The following is an 18,890-nucleotide window of genomic DNA, read 5'->3' as shown; positions in this document are numbered from 1 at the left end:
TGAGTCCGTATGACTCTTCTTTAGAGCTAAAGAGAAGAAGAATATATCTGGTTTCCTGGCTTAAACATGCAAGCAGGGTAATTGTTAATCATTGAGTTACACAACTCTGCAGTGACATATTCCTGAAAAGGTGCACCTTTTGGATCACGGTTCAAAGTCTGCTTACTATGTGCCACTGTGAAACCATGAAGATAAGAGTTCTGTAAGATATCTTAACGAACTGTGATGCAACACCAGGCTATTTATCTGTAATTTTCCAGTTTAACTTCCTATTCAGATACTACTAAAGACTTTGCCCTTTCTCATCCTTTTACAGTTTAAAATACAAACTGATTAACAGGAACCTTGTGTGGCTACAATCTAGGGAGATTCCTAAAATTCGTCAACTGGTGTCTTGTAGGACAGAGTTATCATTGTTGATTGGTTTATCTTCTAATCAGCCCCAAAATAATTGTTTTCTCTCTGTCCCTCTATAATCACACAAATAACTGATCTTCAGTCATTTGCTTAAAACCAAATCCTCACCACCAACCTTTTACATGTTACTCATTTGAACTCCAACGATTCACAGTAACTGCATAGAACTACATAGGAAATACTGCACAGAAACAAGCCACTGTGCCTAACTGTAGCGGGGTTTATACTCCATTCAAGCTGCCTCTTGACTTTCCCTATTTAACTCTATCAGCATGATCCTCTATTCCCTTCTGCTTCATATGTTTGACTAACCACCCCTTAAATCAGTGGTATTCACTAGAAAAATAGTGAGGGCCAATTGTGATACTGAAAAATTTTGATTGGGCCGTATGAGAGCGGGGGAGAGGTTGGTGGGGTAATTGACTGCTGGCGGGGAGGGGGACAGTTGGGATTGCTGATGGGGAAGGGGGGGCAGTTGTGAGTGCTGGCGGGGAAGAGGGGGCAGTTGTGAGTGCTGGCGGGGAAGGGGGGCGCAGTTGTGAGGGTAGGGAGCAATGGTTTTCTCCGCAATCATTTTACAGACTCTGACGGAGGCAATGCTGGTGTCTCAGAGCTCATTTCCTTAGGCACACCCTTCGAACCACGGCATAAAAATATAGCATTGCGCGAGTGTATCAGGGAGCTCTGAGCTGATCCAATGATTGTCCCACCAGAGTCTCCACTTCACACTTGGCCCTGCTACCTCAGAAGAGGAGGAACCTGTGACCCTAATTGTTATGTAATGTATGTCTTGTTTTGCTTGGCGTACTTTGCAAGCCAGTGCATTATGGGATCACAGTTTGTTAGTTCGGTTGCTGATGTAAAATAAAATGAGCTGCAATGTTCAATTACCTCCGTGCCTACGTGTATTGATTAATCTTTGAAAAGTTATTGGCAGTACCTGTATTAATACATAACAAATTGGCAATGAGAACGAAGGACCTTTGTGGTAATGTCACTTGAAAAGCGAAACTGAAGTGAAAGTGCTAGTAGAAAGAAATTACTAGTAAAACAAAATGGAAATGACAGTAAACAAAAAGTAACTGATGAAGAGAAAATAAAAAGGTGGAAAATGACTGCCCTTACCAGACCTATGGGATATTTTGATGAGACTGTTGAACAGTGAAGCTCCTACACTGAACCCTAAGTTTTTTTTGTCCTTGCGAATGGAATTGAAAATGATAGAAAGGTGGCAGCTTTAAGTGTGATGGGTGCTAAAACCTTGTGCAGCCTGACAAACTTGGTACAAAATCATATGAGGATATTGTAAAAGTCCTGGAGATGCGTTTTTCCCCAAAGCCACTTGTCAGAGCAGAAAGACTTAGGTTTCACAAAAGAAACCATGAAGAGGGGGAAACAATTGTGCAGTACTTGAAAAGCTCACTAAATATTGTGAATTCAAGAAGTATTGAACGATACCTTCCTTGACAGTTTGGTCTGTGGCCTTCGTACTGAAGCAATCCAGAAACAACACCTGACAGAAGCTAACTCCCACTTTGCAGAAAGCCATAGAAATTACAGTCTCCATGGAGCTGGCCTCAAAAGAAGCACTGCAGCTGAGTCCATCAACTCAAGTGCATAACGTGACAGCTGAGCATACACACAAAATAGCAAGCAGCCGAGAATGTTACCGTTGTGGAAAGCCTGGTCACCATCCATCTAAATGTTGGTGCAAAGACCTTGAATGCCGTCAGTGTAGCAAGAAGGGGCATACTGAGCGTGCCTGTAAAAACAAAAAAGTAGCAACGAATCAGAAAAACAAACCAGAGAAAAAGAAATGTGCCATCTGGCGTAACAAGAAGAAAAATATGCATGTCATACAGCAGGAACAGGTGGACCAGAGTGACAACGAGTCCGAAGAAGAAGGGCCCCTCCACATCTTGTCAGTGACAAGTTGTTCACAGGGCTACTGAGTAACACCGCTGCTGGAGAGCCAACCAATACGTATGGAACTAGATACAGAGGTAGCAGTTTCCCTGGTCCCAGATGCTGTGTATGAGGAGAAATTTAAACATCTTCCCTTGACACCTGCAAAAATCCTGCTGAAAACATATACAGGGGAATCTGTACCTATGATGGACAGAATGGAAGTTAAAATAGAACTAAATGGACAGACTACCAAGCTACCACTGTTTGTGGTGAAAGGCAACTACCCAGCTTTAGTTGGACGGTCATGGCTTGAGAAGATCCAGTTAAACTGGGCAGAAGTACACAGCATTGGAAAAAACGAAACTGGTCTGACAGCAGTTATAAAAAAGCACGCTGTTGCTTTTGAAGGAGATTTGAGAAACATGAAGGGAATCACGGTAAAATTGAATATCAAAGCTGACTCTCAACCAAAATTTCTGATGGCCTGAATCATGCCTTATGCCATACGACCAAAAGTTGAAGCTGGCCTGGAGTGTCTGGTCAAGGTAGGAGTCTTGGTACCTATCTCCCGTAACAAATGGGCAACACCCATCATTCCAATGCTCAATAAAGACGGCTCCATATGCATCCATGGAGATTTCAAGGTTACTGTTAACCCTGTGTTGTGTGCTGAACAATATCCACTTCCCCATATTGAAGACCTTTGTGCTGGCCTGGCTGGTGGGCAGAAATTCAGCAAAATAGATTTATTCCAGGCCTACTTACAAATGCACATTGATGAGACGTCATAAGAATATCTGACCATCACAACACACAAAGGACTGTATAGATATTGCTGTTTACCTTTTGGAATAACATCATTTGGGCCATGGACCAAATCCTGAGTGGCTTGCCTGGAGTTCAGTGTTGTCTTGATGACGTCTTGTTAATGGGCAAGACTGATGAGGATCAACTCAAGAACTTGGATGCCACTCTACAAAGGAGTATGGCCTACCGGTTCGCAAAGACAAGTGAGAGTTTTTTCAACCCTCTGTGGAGTATTTGGGGTACATCATTGATGCTGCTGGTCTTCACAAATGTGTCTTCACTGGATGATCCAGTTCCTCAGAATATCAGCCAGCTTTGCTTGTTCTTTGGGCTGCTGAATTATTAAAGAGATTTATTCCACAGCTGGCAACCCTGCTGAAACCCCTGCATGAGCTTCTGTCAGAACAAAGACTGGAAATGGACAGAAGTCTGTGATGCTGCGATCAAGAAGGCTAAAGCAGTGCTGACAGATTCCGAGGTACTGACACACTTTGACCCCTCCTTACCTCCACAGCTTGCATGTGATGCATTGCCTTATGGAGTCGGGGCCATTGTTTCACACACAATGTCCTCAGGTGTGGAGAGGCCCATAGCATTTGCTTCATGGACTTTAAGCAAAGCAGAGAGCCAATACGCTCAAATCGAACGCAAAGCACTGGGAATCATTTTTGGAATCCGGAAATTTCGTGAGTACCTATTTGGACGGAAATTCACAGTGCTGACTGATCATCGACCACTCGCCTCAATATTCGGTCCACACACAGGTATCCCTTCTTTAGCTGCAAGCAGAATGCAGCTTTGGGCATTGATTTTGACATGACATGACATGACATCAAAAATCGAAAATCTACTTTGCATGGCAATGCTGATGGTCTTTCGAGGCTGCCCCTACCCGTCAGCCATGTGGACACTGCTCAGAAAGACATCTTCTACTTTGCACACATGGAGAATACACCCATCACTTCAGTCCAAATCAAGAAGGCCACTCGAGTGGACCCAACATTGTCCAAAGTCATGGACCTTGTGATGCATGGCAACTCTTCCCCAACTTCCAAGTCTCACTTGACCTTCATCTTTGCGTTTCCAGGAGGATGGAGTTATCAGCCACCTCAGATTGTTTGCTTTGGGGCATGCAAGTTGTTATTTCACTAACATTGAGGAAACCAGTGTTGGACCAACTGCATTCTGGACACTGTGGAATAGTTCACATGGACGAGATTACAAGAAGCTCCCTTTGGTGGCCTGGCCTGGATCAAGACATTGAAGCCAAGGCAAGATCTTGTTCTTCATGTCAGAGTGTGAGAAACAAGCCTCAATTGGCATGCCTCCATCCATGGGATTGGCCAGAAAAATCTTGGCAACACATCCGTGTTGATTTTGCTGGTCCATTTGAAGGAACAATGCTCATGGTGGTTGTGAGTGCTCATTCCAAATGGCCAGAAGTTTCAGCGTTGTTGTCTTCTACTGCTGAGAGCACAATTCAAAGGCTAAGAGAAACATTCAGTCGTTAAGGGTTCCCAGAACAATTTGTGACTGAAAATGGACCTCAGTTTGTCTTGCAGGAGTTTGAGAATCTTTTGAGAAGTAACTGAATTCATCCCATTACCTCAGCACCATACCATCCATCCACCGATGGATTAGCAGAGAGATTTATTCAAGCCATGAAACACGCTTTAAGATTAACACAAGGACATTCTTCCATTCAAAGCATTTGGACGCATTTTGCTGACATACCGAAACACGCCTTGTACTCTAATTCCTTGCACTGAGGGCCAACATGCTATTTGCCTCCTTAATTGCATGCTGTTCTTGTATGCTAACTCTGTTCCATGTACAAGTGCATCCAAGTCCCTCTGAACATCAACATTTAGAAGTTTTGTGCCCTTGAAAAAAAATTCTGCTTTTCTATTCCTACTACCAAAATAAATAGCCTCACGCTTCCCCACATCAAAGTGCATCTGCCACCTTGTTGCTCATTCACTTAGCCTGTCTATGTCTCTTTGCACCTCTTTGTCTCCTTCTCTAAATGGTTGTTTTTCAGATTGGAGGAAGATTTGTAGTGGAGTTCCCCAGGGTCAGTGTTGGGACCCTTGCTCTTCCTGATATATTTTAATGACCTAGACTGTAGTGTTCAGGGCATGGTTTCAAAATTTGCAGATTATACGAAGATTGGAAACATTGTCAACTGTGATGAGCATAGTCTTGAACTTCAAAACGACATAGACGTGTTGGTGGATTGGATAGACAAGTGGCAGATGGAGTTCAATGCAGTGAAGCATGTAATGATTCATTTTGACAGGAAGGATATGAAGAGACAGTTTAAAATAAAAGGAGGAACTCTAAAGGAGGTGCAGGAAGAGAAGGACCTCGGTGTATATACATAAGTCATTCAAGATGGCAGGGCATGTTGAGAGAGCAGATAATAAAGCATATAGTATCTTAGGCTTTATTAATAAGGGCATTGAGTACAAGATTAAAGAGGTCATGTTGAACTTGTATAAGACACTCGTTAGGCCTCATCTGGAGTACTGCATCCAGTTCTGGGCACCATACTTGAGGAAGGATGTGAAGGCATTGGAGAGAGTATGAGGAGATTCACAAGAATGATTCCAGGGGTAAAGAACTGTAGCTATGAGCATAGATTGGAGAGGTTGGGGCTGCTTTTCTTGGAGAAAAGAAGGCTGACTGGAGACTTGATTGAGGTATTCAAGATCCTGAAGGGTATAGACAGGGGAAATAGTGAGAAATTGTTCCCACTCGAGAGCAACAAGAACTAGAGGGCATAAATTCAAAATAATTGGCAAATGGAGTATAAGTGTTCTGAGGAAATTTTTCTTCACCCAGAGGGTGGTTGAAGTCTGGAACAAACTTCCTGAGAGAGTGGTAGAGGCAGGTTTGAGCGAGGTATTCAAAAGGGAATTGGATTGCTACCTGAAAAGAGAGAATGTGCAAGGTTACAGGGATAAGGCAGGGGGTGGGGCTAGGTAGAATGCTCCTTCAGAGAGCCAGTGCAAAGTCAATGGGCCGAATCGCCTCCTGCACTGTAAAGACCCTTTGATTCTCACAGCTTGCATTTTCACCTAGCTTTGTATCGTCAGCAAACTTAGATGAAGAGACAGAGGTTAATATATCTAAATCAATAATTTGACTAATGCTGAAAAAAGACACACGATGTTGAAGCTTTTTGTCTTGCACTCATCAGGGCAATTTGCTAGAATATCAAATGTAAAGGGAACAATAATTTGTACTGCATGAGAAGGGAGTGCTGGTTGGCAAGTGGACCTGGTAGAGGCGTAGCCATGGAGAATGCACCGATGACTGACAGTTTACTGCCAAGTTTGTTTAAATTCAAATCAGGCAGGTTGCCTCCACTTGGTCAAGGTCTCGGGAATGAATCGGAATGGTTGTCACCTATTTTGTTTATTTGAAAAAGGTGCAATGTGTGTACATGTTCTTTTTGTCTGCAAAGGACAGGGCCCTGCCTAGTACATGTGCTAGAAGCCACAGATATTAAGTGAGCCACACTGTGAACTCAACTGATCATCATAAATTGGTTGTCAGTGTAACTCTTAGCACACTCAGGATTGTTTAGCAAATGTTGTCCAATTGCGGAATTACATCTAATATTGGACACTATTTTGAGATTTGCAAGCGTGGGCTGATTGGGTACGGTCAGTACCTTGCCTATTGCGAACAACCGAAGGGACATGCTGTTTGATATGATCTGCCACTCTTTGGGACATGCAACCTTGCATAACACCACACTGAAATTTATATACCACATTACTCATTTATTTGACAGGCAGAATGTCTTTTTAGCGTGACGACAGCAATCAGTTAGTGGTGAACACCATTCATATTGCTGTTGTATAGTAGCAACATGAAATGGCTAGCTTCACCTGTTGCTAAAATTGTTGAGATACCTTACGCTTCCAGGGTAATCTGAGGTAGACTGTGCACATTTTAGGACCGAAAGTGGTGGCTTTGGGCCCATTCATGAGTTTGCATGATATGCATGGAGCAACAACCTGATCAGCATAGCCATTATCTCACAGGATGGCTTTAATGGACCCTACTTCAGTATCAAGCTGGCACGATGAGCAAATGTCTTGGGCCCTACTTACAAGGTTGCCAATAAGGCCAAACTTATAGCGCATGGAACTGTATAGATGACAGCCATTCTCTGGTTCATTCCCCAGGGCAATGCCTTGACCAATCAGTCAACCTGCCAGCTTTGAATTTGAACAAAGCTTGGCAGTTAACTGTCAGTCATTGGTGCATTCTCCATGGCAATGCCTCTACCAAGGTCCACTTTCCAACCAGCACTCTCTTCTCATGCAGTATAAATTGTGGTTCCCTTTACATGTGGCATTCTTAAGACCATAAGACATAGGAGCAGAAATTAGGTCATTTGGCCCATCGAGTCTGCTCCGCCATTCAATCATGGCTGATAAGTTTCTCAACCCCATTCTCCCGCCTTCTCTCCGTAACCTTTGATCCCCTTACCAATCAAGAACCTATCTATCTCGGTCTTAAATACACTCAATGACCTGGCCTCCACAGCATTCTGTGGCAATGAATTCCATAGATTCACCACTCTCTGGCTAAAGAAGTTTCTCCTCATCTCTGTTCTAAAAGGTCTTCCCTTTACTCTGAGGCTGTGCCCTCGGGTCCTAGTCTCTCCTACTAATGGAAACATCTTCCCCACGTACACTCTATCCAGGCCTTTCAGTATTCTGTAAGTTTCAATCAGATCCCCCCTCATCTTTCTAAACTCCATCGAGTATAGACCCAGAATCCTCAAAAGTTCCTCGTATGTTAAGCCTTTCATTCCTGGGATCGTTCTCGTGACCCTCCTCTGGGCCCTCTCCAGGGCCAGCACATCCATCCTGTGATATGGGGCCCAAAATTGATCACAATATTCTAAATGTGGTCTGACCAGAGCCTTATAAAGCCTCAGCAGCACATCCCTGCTTTTATATCCTAGTCCTCTCGAAATAAATGCCAACATTGCATTTGCCTTCCTAACTACCGACTCAACCTGCAAGTTAACCTTCAGAGAATCCTGGACTAGGACTCCCAAGTGCCTTTGCACTCCAGATTTCTGAATTCTCTCCTCATTTAGAAAATAACCTATGCCTCTATTCTTCCTACCAAAGTACATGACCTCACACTTCCCCACGTTGTATTCCATCTGCCACTTCTTTGCCCATTCTCCTAACCTGTCTAAATCCTTCTGCAGCCTCCCCGCCTCCTCAATACTACCTGTCCCTCCACCTATCTTTGTATCATCTGCAAACTTAGCCAGAATGCCCTCAGTTCCTTCATCTAGATCATTAATGTATAAAGTGAAAAGTTGTGGTCCCAACACTGACCCCTGCGGCCGCCATCCTGAGAAGGACCCCCCTATCCCCATTCTCTGCCTCCTGCCAGACAGCCAATCTTCTATCCATGCTAGAACCTTGCCTCTAACACCATGGGCTCTTATCTTACTGAGCAGCCTCCTGTGCGGCACCTTGTCAAAGGCCTTCTGGAAGTCCAAGTAGATAACATCCATTGGCTCTCCTCTGTCTAACCTGCTCATTACCTCCTCAAAGAATTCTAACAGATTTGTCAGGCATGACCTCCCCTTGATGAAACCATGCTGACTTTGCCCTATTTTACCATGCACTTCCAAGTATTCTGAAATCTCATCCTTAATAATGGACTCTCAAATCTTACCAACGACCAAGGTCAGGCTAATCGGCCTATAATTTCCCGTCTTTTGCCTCACTCCCTTCTTAAACAGGGGGGTTACATTAGCGATTTTCCAGTCCGCTGGGACCCTCCCTGACTCCAGTGATTCCTGAAAGATCACCACTAATGCCTCCACTATCTCTTCAGCTATCTCCTTCAGAACTCGGGTGTAATCCATCTGGTCCAGGTGATTTATCCACCTTCAGACCTTTCAGTTTTCCTAGCACCTTCTCCTTGGTAATGGCCACCATACTCACCTCTGCCCCCCGACTCTCTTGAATTTTGGGGATGTTACTCGTGTCTTCCACCGTGAAGACTGACGCAGAGTACCTATTCAGTTCCTCCGCCATTTCTTTGTTCCCCACTACTACTTCTCCAGCGTCATTTTCCAGCGGCCCAATGTCCACTTTTGCCTCTCTCTTACCCTTTATATATCTAAAAAAAACTCTTGCAATCTTCTTTTATATTACTGGCTAGTTTACCCCCTCACATTTAATCTTCTCCCTCCCTATTTCTTTTTTAGCTGTCCTCTGTTGGTCTTTGTAGGCTTCCCAATCCCCTGGCTTCCCACTGCTCTTCACCGCATTGTATAAGAACATAGGAACGGGAGAAGGCCATTCAGCCTGTCGAGCCTGCTCCGCCATTCAATACAATCAAGGCTAATCAAACACTTCGGTGCCTTTTACCCTACTATCCCCATACCTCTTGTTATTGTTACTCAGAAATCTATCAATCTCTACCTTAAACATACTCAATGACTGAGCTTCCATGGCCCTCTGGTGTAGAGAATTCCAAAGATTCACAACCCTCTGTAAAGAAATGTCTGCTGATCTCAGACCTAAGTGGCTTCCCCCTTATTTTGAAATTGTGTCCCCTGGTTCTTGATTCCCAACCAGGGGAATCACCTTACCTGCATCTACCCTGTCTATTCCTTTAAGTATTTTGGAGGTTTCAATGAGATCACCTCTCATTCTTCGAAACTCTGAAGAATACAGGCCTAGTTTCCCCAACCTCTCTTCGTAAGACAATCCCGCCAGCCCGGAACAAGTCTGGTCAATCTTTGTTGCACTCCCTCTATGGCAATAATATCCTTTCTGAGGTAAGGGGACCAAAATTGCACACGCTACTCCAGGTGCGATCCAACCAAGCTTCTATACAATTGAAGCAAGACATCACTACTCCTGTACTCAAATCCTCTTGCTAACATTCCATTAGTCTTCCTAATTGCCTGCTGCACCTGCATGTTAGCTTTCAGTGGCTTATGGACAAGGACACCCAGGTCCCTTTGTACATCTACACTTTCTAATCTCTTACCATTGAGGAAATACTCTGCACATCTGACCCTTCTACCAAACTGGATAACCTCACATTTTTCCACATTATATTCCTTCTGCTATGTCCTTGCCCACTCACTAAGTCTGTCCAAATCCTCCTGTAGCCGCTATATAAGAGCTTGGAGCAGGAATAGACAATTCAGCCCCTCGAGCCTGCCCTGCCATTCAATATGATCATTGCTGATCTAATTTCGGCCTCGACCCCCGCCCTCTCCCCATAACCTTTCAACCCGTTACTAATTAAAAATCTGTCTATCTCCTTAAATTTATTCAGCGTCCCGGCATCCACTGCACTCTGAGGTAGTGAATTCCACAGGTTCACGACCCTTTGAGAAAAGTAATTCCTCCTCATCTCTGATTTAAATCTACCACCCCTTAGCCTAAAACTATGGCCTCTCGTCCTAGAATGCCCCACAAGGGGAAACATCCGCTCCACGTCTACTTTGTTTATCCCCTTTAGCATCTCATATACCTCAATTAGATCTCCTCTCATCCTTCTAAATTCTAGCGAGTATAGGCCTAAACTGCTCAATCTCTCCTCATAAGACAAGCCCTGCATCTCTGGAATCAATCTAGTAAACACTAGACTTTACACTAGGCTTTACACCTTCCTCACAACACACATTCCCACCTAGCTTTGTATCATCTGTGTACTTGGAAATATTACATTTGGTCCCCACATCCTATTCATTGATATGTGTAAACAGCTGGGGCCCAAGTGCTGATCTTTGCACTACCCCACTAGTCACAGCCTGCCAATGTGAGAATGACCCATTTATTCCTACTCTGTTTTCTACCTGTTAGCCAATCCTCAATCCATGCCAGTATATTGCCTCCTATCCCACGTGCTTTTATTTTGCTAATCAACCTCCTGTATCAAAAGCCTTCTGAAAATCCAAGTATGCTACGTCCATCAACTCTCCTTTATCAATTTTGTTCGTAACATCCTCGAAAAACTCCAAGAAGTTCGTCAAACATGATTTCCCATTTGCATATCCATGCTGACTGTGTCCAATCAGATCATGATTATCTAAGTATCCATTTATCACATCCTTTATAATAGATTCTAGCATTTTCTTTACTACTGATGCAAGGCCAACAGGTCTGTAGTTCCCTATTTTCTCTCTCCCTGTCATGAATAGTTGAGTGACATTTGCTATCTTCCAATCTTCAGGAACCATTCCAGAATCTATAGAATTTTGGAAATGGAGTATGCCATCTCCATAGCAACCTCTTTCAACACTCTGGGATGCAGAATATCAGGCCCCAGGGACTTATCAACTTTCAGTCCCATTAATTTCTCCAATACTATCTTCTTACTTATACTAATTTCCTTCAACTCCTCATTCTCCCTAGTCCCTTGGATCTCTAAATCTGGGAGATTTCCTGTATCTTCCTCAGTGAAAACAGACACAGTAATCATTTAGCTTTTCTGCTATTTCTCTATTCCCCATTATGAATTCTCCTGACTCTGCCTGCAATGGGTACACATTTGTCTTAGCCACACGCTTCCTTTTCACGTACCTATAGAAGCTTTTACAGTCCATTTTTATGTTTTTTGCTAGATTGCATTCATATTCTATTCCCCCTTTCTTTACCAGTTTCTTGGTCTTCCTTTGCTGTATTCTAAAAAATTCCCGATCCTTAGGTTTACTATTACTCCTGTGAACTTTATAAGCCTTTTTTAAAAAATCTTAAACAATCTTTAACTTCCTTTATCAGACACGGTTGACTGACTTTTTTTGGGATTTTACACCTTGAAGGAATGTATAGGTGCTATAAGACCATCCATTGCCTATGTACAGTCAAACCTTTTAATGTATTTTCCCAATCCACCTCAGCCAATTTGTGCCTCATGCCTTCATAATTCCCTTTATTCAAATTTAATATCCTTGCTTCAAAGTGAACTACCTCACTTTCAAAAATAATAGGCCGTAACCTCTGACTAGTGTCAGAAAGTGCTGGCCCGCAGAAATTAGAAAAAATAAATACCTACTTACCTGGCCTTGAAAATAACGTTGACGCTTCCGTTCCATGGAGCTGCTTGGGGCCTGCAGCGAAAGACTCCTTGCAGGCCCCAGTGAAGTCTAGATACAGGTCAGGAGAGGTGGGGTGGGGTCCGAGGTCGGGGGTGGGGGGTGGGGGCGTAGGCGGGGAGGGGTGGGGTGGTCCAAGGTTGGGGTATGTCAGAGGTCAGGGGAGAGGTGGCTGTTGGAGGTCAGGGGGCCGGTCTGGTGAGTGAGGGGGTGGTGGGTTGGTCCGAGGTCTAAGGGGGCAGTCCAGTCCAAGGACGGGCGGATGTAGGGGGGACATCCTGGGGTGGTCCAGTGGCATGGGGCTTTTGGAGGTTGTGGGGGGAGGGGCAGGCAGTTCTGTTGGAGGTCAGGGGTGGTGGCTGTTGGGGGTCCAGGGGTTGGCTGTTGGGGGTTTGGAGGGGGAGGGGAGTGGCATCCTGTTGGGTCGGCCTAGGCCTTTAGAATAAGTACTCAGAAGTTAGAAGAGGTTTTAATTCTCCTAAGTTTTTCTGGGTAACTACTGCGTAAGCCTGGCGATACCATCCGAAGTTTGCGATTTAAGTCCAACACGGTGCAATTGTCTGGAGGAATTGCCGTGCAAACCCTTACTTGGGAATTTGCCAGAGGGATTCCCCAGCGCATCTTTGCGGTACCCCCCAAATCCAACACTTGGAAACATTGAAGTTACGGGCCAATGTAAAATTCTATCATAGTGTGGTCATTCATCCCTAAAGGTTCTTTTACAACGGGATTATTAATTAGGCCTTTTCCATTACATAATACTAGATCTAAGAGAGCCTGTCCTCTATTCGGCTCCTCAACATACTGCTCTAGAAAACCATCACTAACACACTCCAGAAACTCGTCTTCCATAGCATTAGTGCTCATTTGGTTTACCCAGTCTATATGCAGATTGAAGTCACCATGATTACTGTATTGTCCATGCTACAAGCTTCTCTCATCTCCTGATTAATACCATGCCGCACATTACCGCTTACGGCTTGGTGGCCGATAAACAACTCCAACCAATGTCTGCTGCTCTTTGTTTCTTAGCTCTGCCCAAACATTATTCTTCCGATCTGAGATCTTCCCTTACTAATGCACTGATTCCATCCCTTGTTATCAGCGCAACTCCGCCTCCTTTTCCTTCTTGCCTGTCCTTCGTAAACGTCAAATATTCTTGAATATTCAGTTCCCAGCCCTGGTCACCATGCAGCCATGTTTCCGTAAGGGCAATTATATCATACTCATTTACCTGTATTTATGCCTTTAGATCATCTACCTTATTGCAAATGCTGCTTCTGAGTAACCATTCAGGTAGAGTACCCATAACTTTGTCTTTTTGACATCATTCCACATTCAAAGCTTACTCAATGCTCTGCTTTGTTTCTCCTGCCTCCTGGTCTCATTATTACTTCCTGTTACCAACTTTACTTTCTTCCAATTTGGGCCACCCCTCAGGTTCCCACCCCCCTGACAAGCTAGTTTAAACCCACCCCAACAGCACTGGCAAATACCCCTACGAGTATATCAGTCCCAGTACTGTCAAGTTGCAACCCATCCAACTAGTACAGGCTCCACCTGCCCCAGAAACAGTCCCAATGTCTCAGAAATCTGATGCCCTCCCTCTTAACGCCAGTTCTCCAGCCACGTATTTAATTAATCTATCCTCCTATTCCTATGCTCACTGGCACGTGGCACTGGGAGTAACTGCTCTTGAGGTCCTACTTTTTAATTTCCTTCCTAACTTCCTGAAATCGGTTTTCGGGACCTTATCCCTCTTCCTACCTATGACGTTGGTAACAATGTGGACCATGACTTTTGGCTGATCCCCCTCCCACTGAAGGATGTCCTGCAGCTGCCCTGTGACATCCTTGCCCCTGGCACCAGGGAGGCAACACACCATCCTGGAGTCACGTTTACTGCTACAGAAACGTCTGTCTGATCCCCTGACTGTGGATTCTTCTATCACTATTGCCCTTCCATTCTCCTTCCTCCCCCGCCCCACACAACTGACCCGCTCTTGATGCCGCAGGCTTGGCCCTGGTTGCACACCCCCGAGGAACTATTGTCCTCATCAGCATCCAAAATGGAAAACCGATTCACAAGCAGGATAGGCTCAGGACTCCTGCACTACCTGCCTGGTTCGTTTAGACTGCCTGGCGGTCACCCATTCCCTCTCTGACTGTACGCTTCTGATCTGCGGTGTGACCACCTCCCTAAACGTGCTATCCACGTAGTCCTCTGCCTCGTGGATGCACAACAGTGACTCCAGCTGCCACTCAAGTTCCGAAACCCAGAACTCAAGCAAGTTGTCCTGATGTGTGCAAGATGAAAAGTTTCGACAAGGTGTCTTTTTTCACCAATACTCTTCTGTACTACCAAACGACTATAAGTCAATAACATAGATTGTAAATAGATTTTTTTGTACGCTTTGGTCTCCTTACCTAAGAAATTTTATATGGGATATTAACCTTGGAACAAGTGCAATAAAAGAAAGACATGCATTTATATAGTGCCTTTCATGACTGCAGGATGTCTCAAAGTGCATTACGGCTAATGAAGTACTTTTGAAGTTGTTGATATGTAGGAATTGCAGCAGCCAATTTGCACACAGCCACTTCCACAAACTGAAAATGTGATATTGACCTGACAATGACCAGATAACCCCTCTTTTTTATGGTGGTAATTGAGATATTGGCCAGGACAACAGGGATAACTCACCTCCTTGTCGAAATAGTGCTGTGTGATCCTTTAAATTCCCTGAGAGGGAAGATTGAGCCTCAATTTAATGTTTCATTTGAAAGAGGGCACCTCTGACTTCACGGCAATCCCTCAGAACTGCATTGAAATGCCAGCTTTGATTTTTGTGTTCCAAGTCCTGGAATGGGACATGAGTCCACAAGCTTGAGACTCAAAGGTGGTAGTGCTACCACTGGTCTATGGCTGACACATGAAACCTGATTTCTGGGATGAAGGGATTGTCCAATGCAGGGAGATTTAATAAACAGGACCTATGTTCCCTAGAATGTGGAAGAATGAGAGCTGATCTCATTGAAACATGAAATTGTTAAGGGGCCTGAAAGGATAGGTGCAGGTAGGATATTTCCCCTGGCTGCAGAGCCTTGCAGTTTGTCATTGAGGAGAGAGGAGATTCACTCCCACATCTGTGCGAAGCTATCTGTTTGCAGATTCTGATGAAGCTAGAGCTACCAAATCATGGTTTGATTCTGTGTATTAATGGTTTTTGTAGAACATTTACACCACAAAAGGTTATTATAGGAAAATCTTGGTGTCATGAAGGCATCATTGCAGCTTAATAAAAATATTTATCTGTTACCTTTATGGCCTCACTAGTGGATTAATGTAGTTTAAACTTAAAGCCATATAAATACAATATTTAACACGAGTGGCAATAATTATCGTGAAATTGTCATATATAATGTGTAATTTGTATATTATATTCTTTTGAGTTTACCAAATAACCAAATGAACTACTAATCTAATTATCTAATTAACAGCCTCTAAAAGGGGAAATATGTATCATATACACACTTGCCACTTATCAGCCTAAGCCTGAATGTTGCCCAAGTCTTGCTGCATGCAAGAAGGACTGCTTCATTATCTCAAACTAAAAATGGAACTGAACATTCAGCCAATATCCCCATTTCTAACCTTCTAACGGAGGGAAGGTCATTGAAGCAGTTGAAGATGGTTAGGCCTAGGACACTACCTTAGAACTTCTGAAATGAAATGCTGTTCTGGGACTGAGATAATTTTTCCCCAGCAAACTTTGCTAGCAAAGACTCCAGTTTGTGGATTGTTATCCCCTGATTTCCGTTGGCTTCAATTTTACAAGGACTCCTTGGTGTCACACTTTGGTAAAATGCTGCCTTAATGTCCAGGCCAGTCACTCTCACCTCACCTCTGGAATTCAGCTCCTTTGCCCATGTAATGAGGCCTGTAGTTGAATAATCCTGGCGGAACACAAGCATCGGTAAGTAGATTAGTGAGAGTAAAGTACCCCCCATCAACAACATCTGATTGAGAGTAAATTAATGATACATCTAGTGCTGCTTCTGGCATGTTCTTCTATACTCCTTCATGAAGTTGCAGATTGGGTGAGGTGAAATTTAATTTTTCTGCTGCTGTTAGCCTATTGCACTCATGGATGCCTAGTTTTGAGCTGCCAAATCTTCTCTGAATCTATTCCATTTACCACAGTGGTAGTGCCATACAACATGATGGAGGGTGTCCTCAGTATGCGGCTGGGACCACAAGATCTGTACACACCTACCAATATTGTTGAAGACAGATGTATCTGCAACAGGTAGATTTGTAGGATGTGCTCAAGTAGCTTTATCCCTCATGCTAGTTCTCTCATCACCTGCTGCAAGCCCGGTTGGAAAGCTATGCCCTTCAGGACTCGACTAACTTGGTCAGTAGTGCTACTGTTGAACCACTATTGTTGATGGGCATTGAAGTTCCCAACCCAGAATACATCCTGTGCCTGTGCCACCTTTGGTGCTTCTTTTCAAGTGCTGTTCAACATGGAGGAGTAGTAGTGACTCAGCCAAGGGAGGGCAGTAAGTGGCAATCAGCAGGAGATTTCTTTACATGTTATGTTATGAGACGTCATGGGGTCTGGTGTCAATGTTGAGAACTTCAGGGCCACTCCCTCTGTACTGTGTACCTCTGCGGCACTACCTCTGGTGGGTCTATCCTGCCGGTGCCAGAGGAGTCTGGAATGTTGACTGGAAAGTATGATCCTGTGAGTATGACTCTGCCTGGCTGTTGCTTGACTCATCTGTGGGACAGCTCTCCTAATTTTGGTCAAGGTGCCACACAAAAGGTTAATACACAAGATAAGGGCTCATGGAGTTGGGGTGATATATTAGCATAGATAGAGGATTGGTTAATGGACAGGCAGCAGAGAGTAGGGATAAATTTAGCATTTTCAAATTGGCATGCTATGATTAGAGTACTGCAAGGATCCATGCTGGGGCCTCAGCTATTTACAATCTATGTTAATGATGTAGACAAAGAAAGAGTAGCATATCTAAGTTTGCTGGTGGTACAAAGCTGGGTGGGAATGCAATCTGTGAGGAGGACACAGAGGCTGCAAAGAGATATAGACAGGTTAAGTGAGTCGGCAACATTCAAGATTGTGAAAAGGCTTGATAGGCTACTGAGAGGTTGTCCCCCCTGGCTTGGGAATCTAGAACAAGGAGGCAGTTTTAGGGTAAGGGACCAATCATTTAGGACTGTTATGAGAAATTTCTTCACTCAAAGGGTTGTGAATCTTTGGAATTCTCTACCCCAAAAGGTTGTGGATCTGTCATCAATGAATGTATTTAAGGAGGAGATGGACAGATTTTTGGTCCCTCAGGGAATCGAGGGGCATGGGGAGCAGGCATAAATGTGGAATTGAAGCCAAAGATCAGCAGTGAACAGCGGAGCTGGCTCAACAAGCTGTATGGCCTTCTCCTATTTCTTATTATGTTCTTATCCATGTTTTATGTTTCTTTGCCTTCTAGAGATTTTAAAATGACTGGAGAAGTATCGTTGAACATCAATACCAAAGAGCCTCGATGGGACCAGGGTACTTTTATTGGGAGAGCAAAACACTTCTTCACAGTTACTGACCCTAGGAACATTCTTCTATCAAATGCTCAATTGGAGAATGCTAGAAAGATAATACATGATTATAGGTATAGTATAGCAAAGCCTTTATATGACATTGTAGCCTGTCTTTTATTTTTATTTGTTGATATATTTCTGATGTCCTGCAATTTTATCGCCAATTTGATTTTAACTTTTTTAAGTTAAACAATGGGGGAAAAAGGATGCACACATTTGTAGGCTGAACTCATATCTTTACAAGGAAGAAACCCTTTGGGGGATAAAAGCGAATGGTATTGTGACTTAATAGGATAGCAGCAACAAAATACCTTCAGAAACTAGTTCTGTTCATAGTTAAATAAGTTAAGGTAAAAGCCTCAAATAAGATTTGAGACTGGAAGGATTACCCCAACCCTACACTAGACAGAACCCAGTGGATGAATATCAAGTTAGGAAGAAGATTGAGGATAAGGATAACTCAGTTAGAGATGTTTGAATGTTGGTTTCTTAACTATAAGAATCGTCATACCAGCAAAAGCAAACATGATTGATAACTTGACTTTGGAGTTGTACTTAAGATCTGATTTTTAGAACAGAAAAATATGAGTACCTTTGGAAAAACTATCTATAATTCCTGGGGCTGGATAAATCATGGAGTATAAGGTCATTTATTTATCAAATTTGGTTTAAAGAAATGCTGGAACCATCCTTAATCCTTCTGGACAGCTGTAAGTTTGTAAATGTTGTGCCCCACCCCTTATCTTAGTATAAATGTAAAATTTGCCATCTGATATCAGAGGTCTCCAAATGTGTACAAGTAATTACGTATGCTGAGTTCTTTCTTGATGTTGCATGTTCGCGTCAAAGCTGGGCAATGCAGCATAACCTCAGACCAATAGTTTCGATATAAAATACAGCTTGGGTACAATCCATAACAGGTGAGTTAACTACAGGTCAATCATAAGGTAGCACTATAAAACATCTGGTATTTCCAAACATTAGCTTCTTTCTAACCTAAACTTACTTCATCCTACGCCATTTCTTTGAAACG

The 18,890-nt window shown here is 43.5% G+C and overlaps 1 protein-coding gene across 2 annotated transcripts in view; it reads left to right on the top strand.

The window, feature by feature from the left end:
• LOC144685748 (sideroflexin-1) overlaps positions 1–18,890 on the top strand; it is a 78,011-nt gene that overhangs the window by 24,626 nt on the left and 34,495 nt on the right. For both annotated transcript variants that reach the window (XM_078550586.1, XM_078550587.1), the window contains exon 2: positions 17,755–17,928. In XM_078550586.1, coding sequence (XP_078406712.1) covers positions 17,765–17,928 — 164 coding nt within the window. In that variant the 5' untranslated portion in view covers positions 17,755–17,764. The remainder of the gene's footprint in view (positions 1–17,754; positions 17,929–18,890) is intronic.

Source organism: Cetorhinus maximus, chromosome 10, assembly GCF_964194155.1.
Source record: "Cetorhinus maximus chromosome 10, sCetMax3.hap1.1, whole genome shotgun sequence".
NCBI classification, from domain to species: Eukaryota; Metazoa; Chordata; class Chondrichthyes; order Lamniformes; family Cetorhinidae; genus Cetorhinus; species Cetorhinus maximus.
Note: the sequence above shows the minus strand (reverse complement) of the source record. Positions and strands in the feature narration are given on the sequence as shown.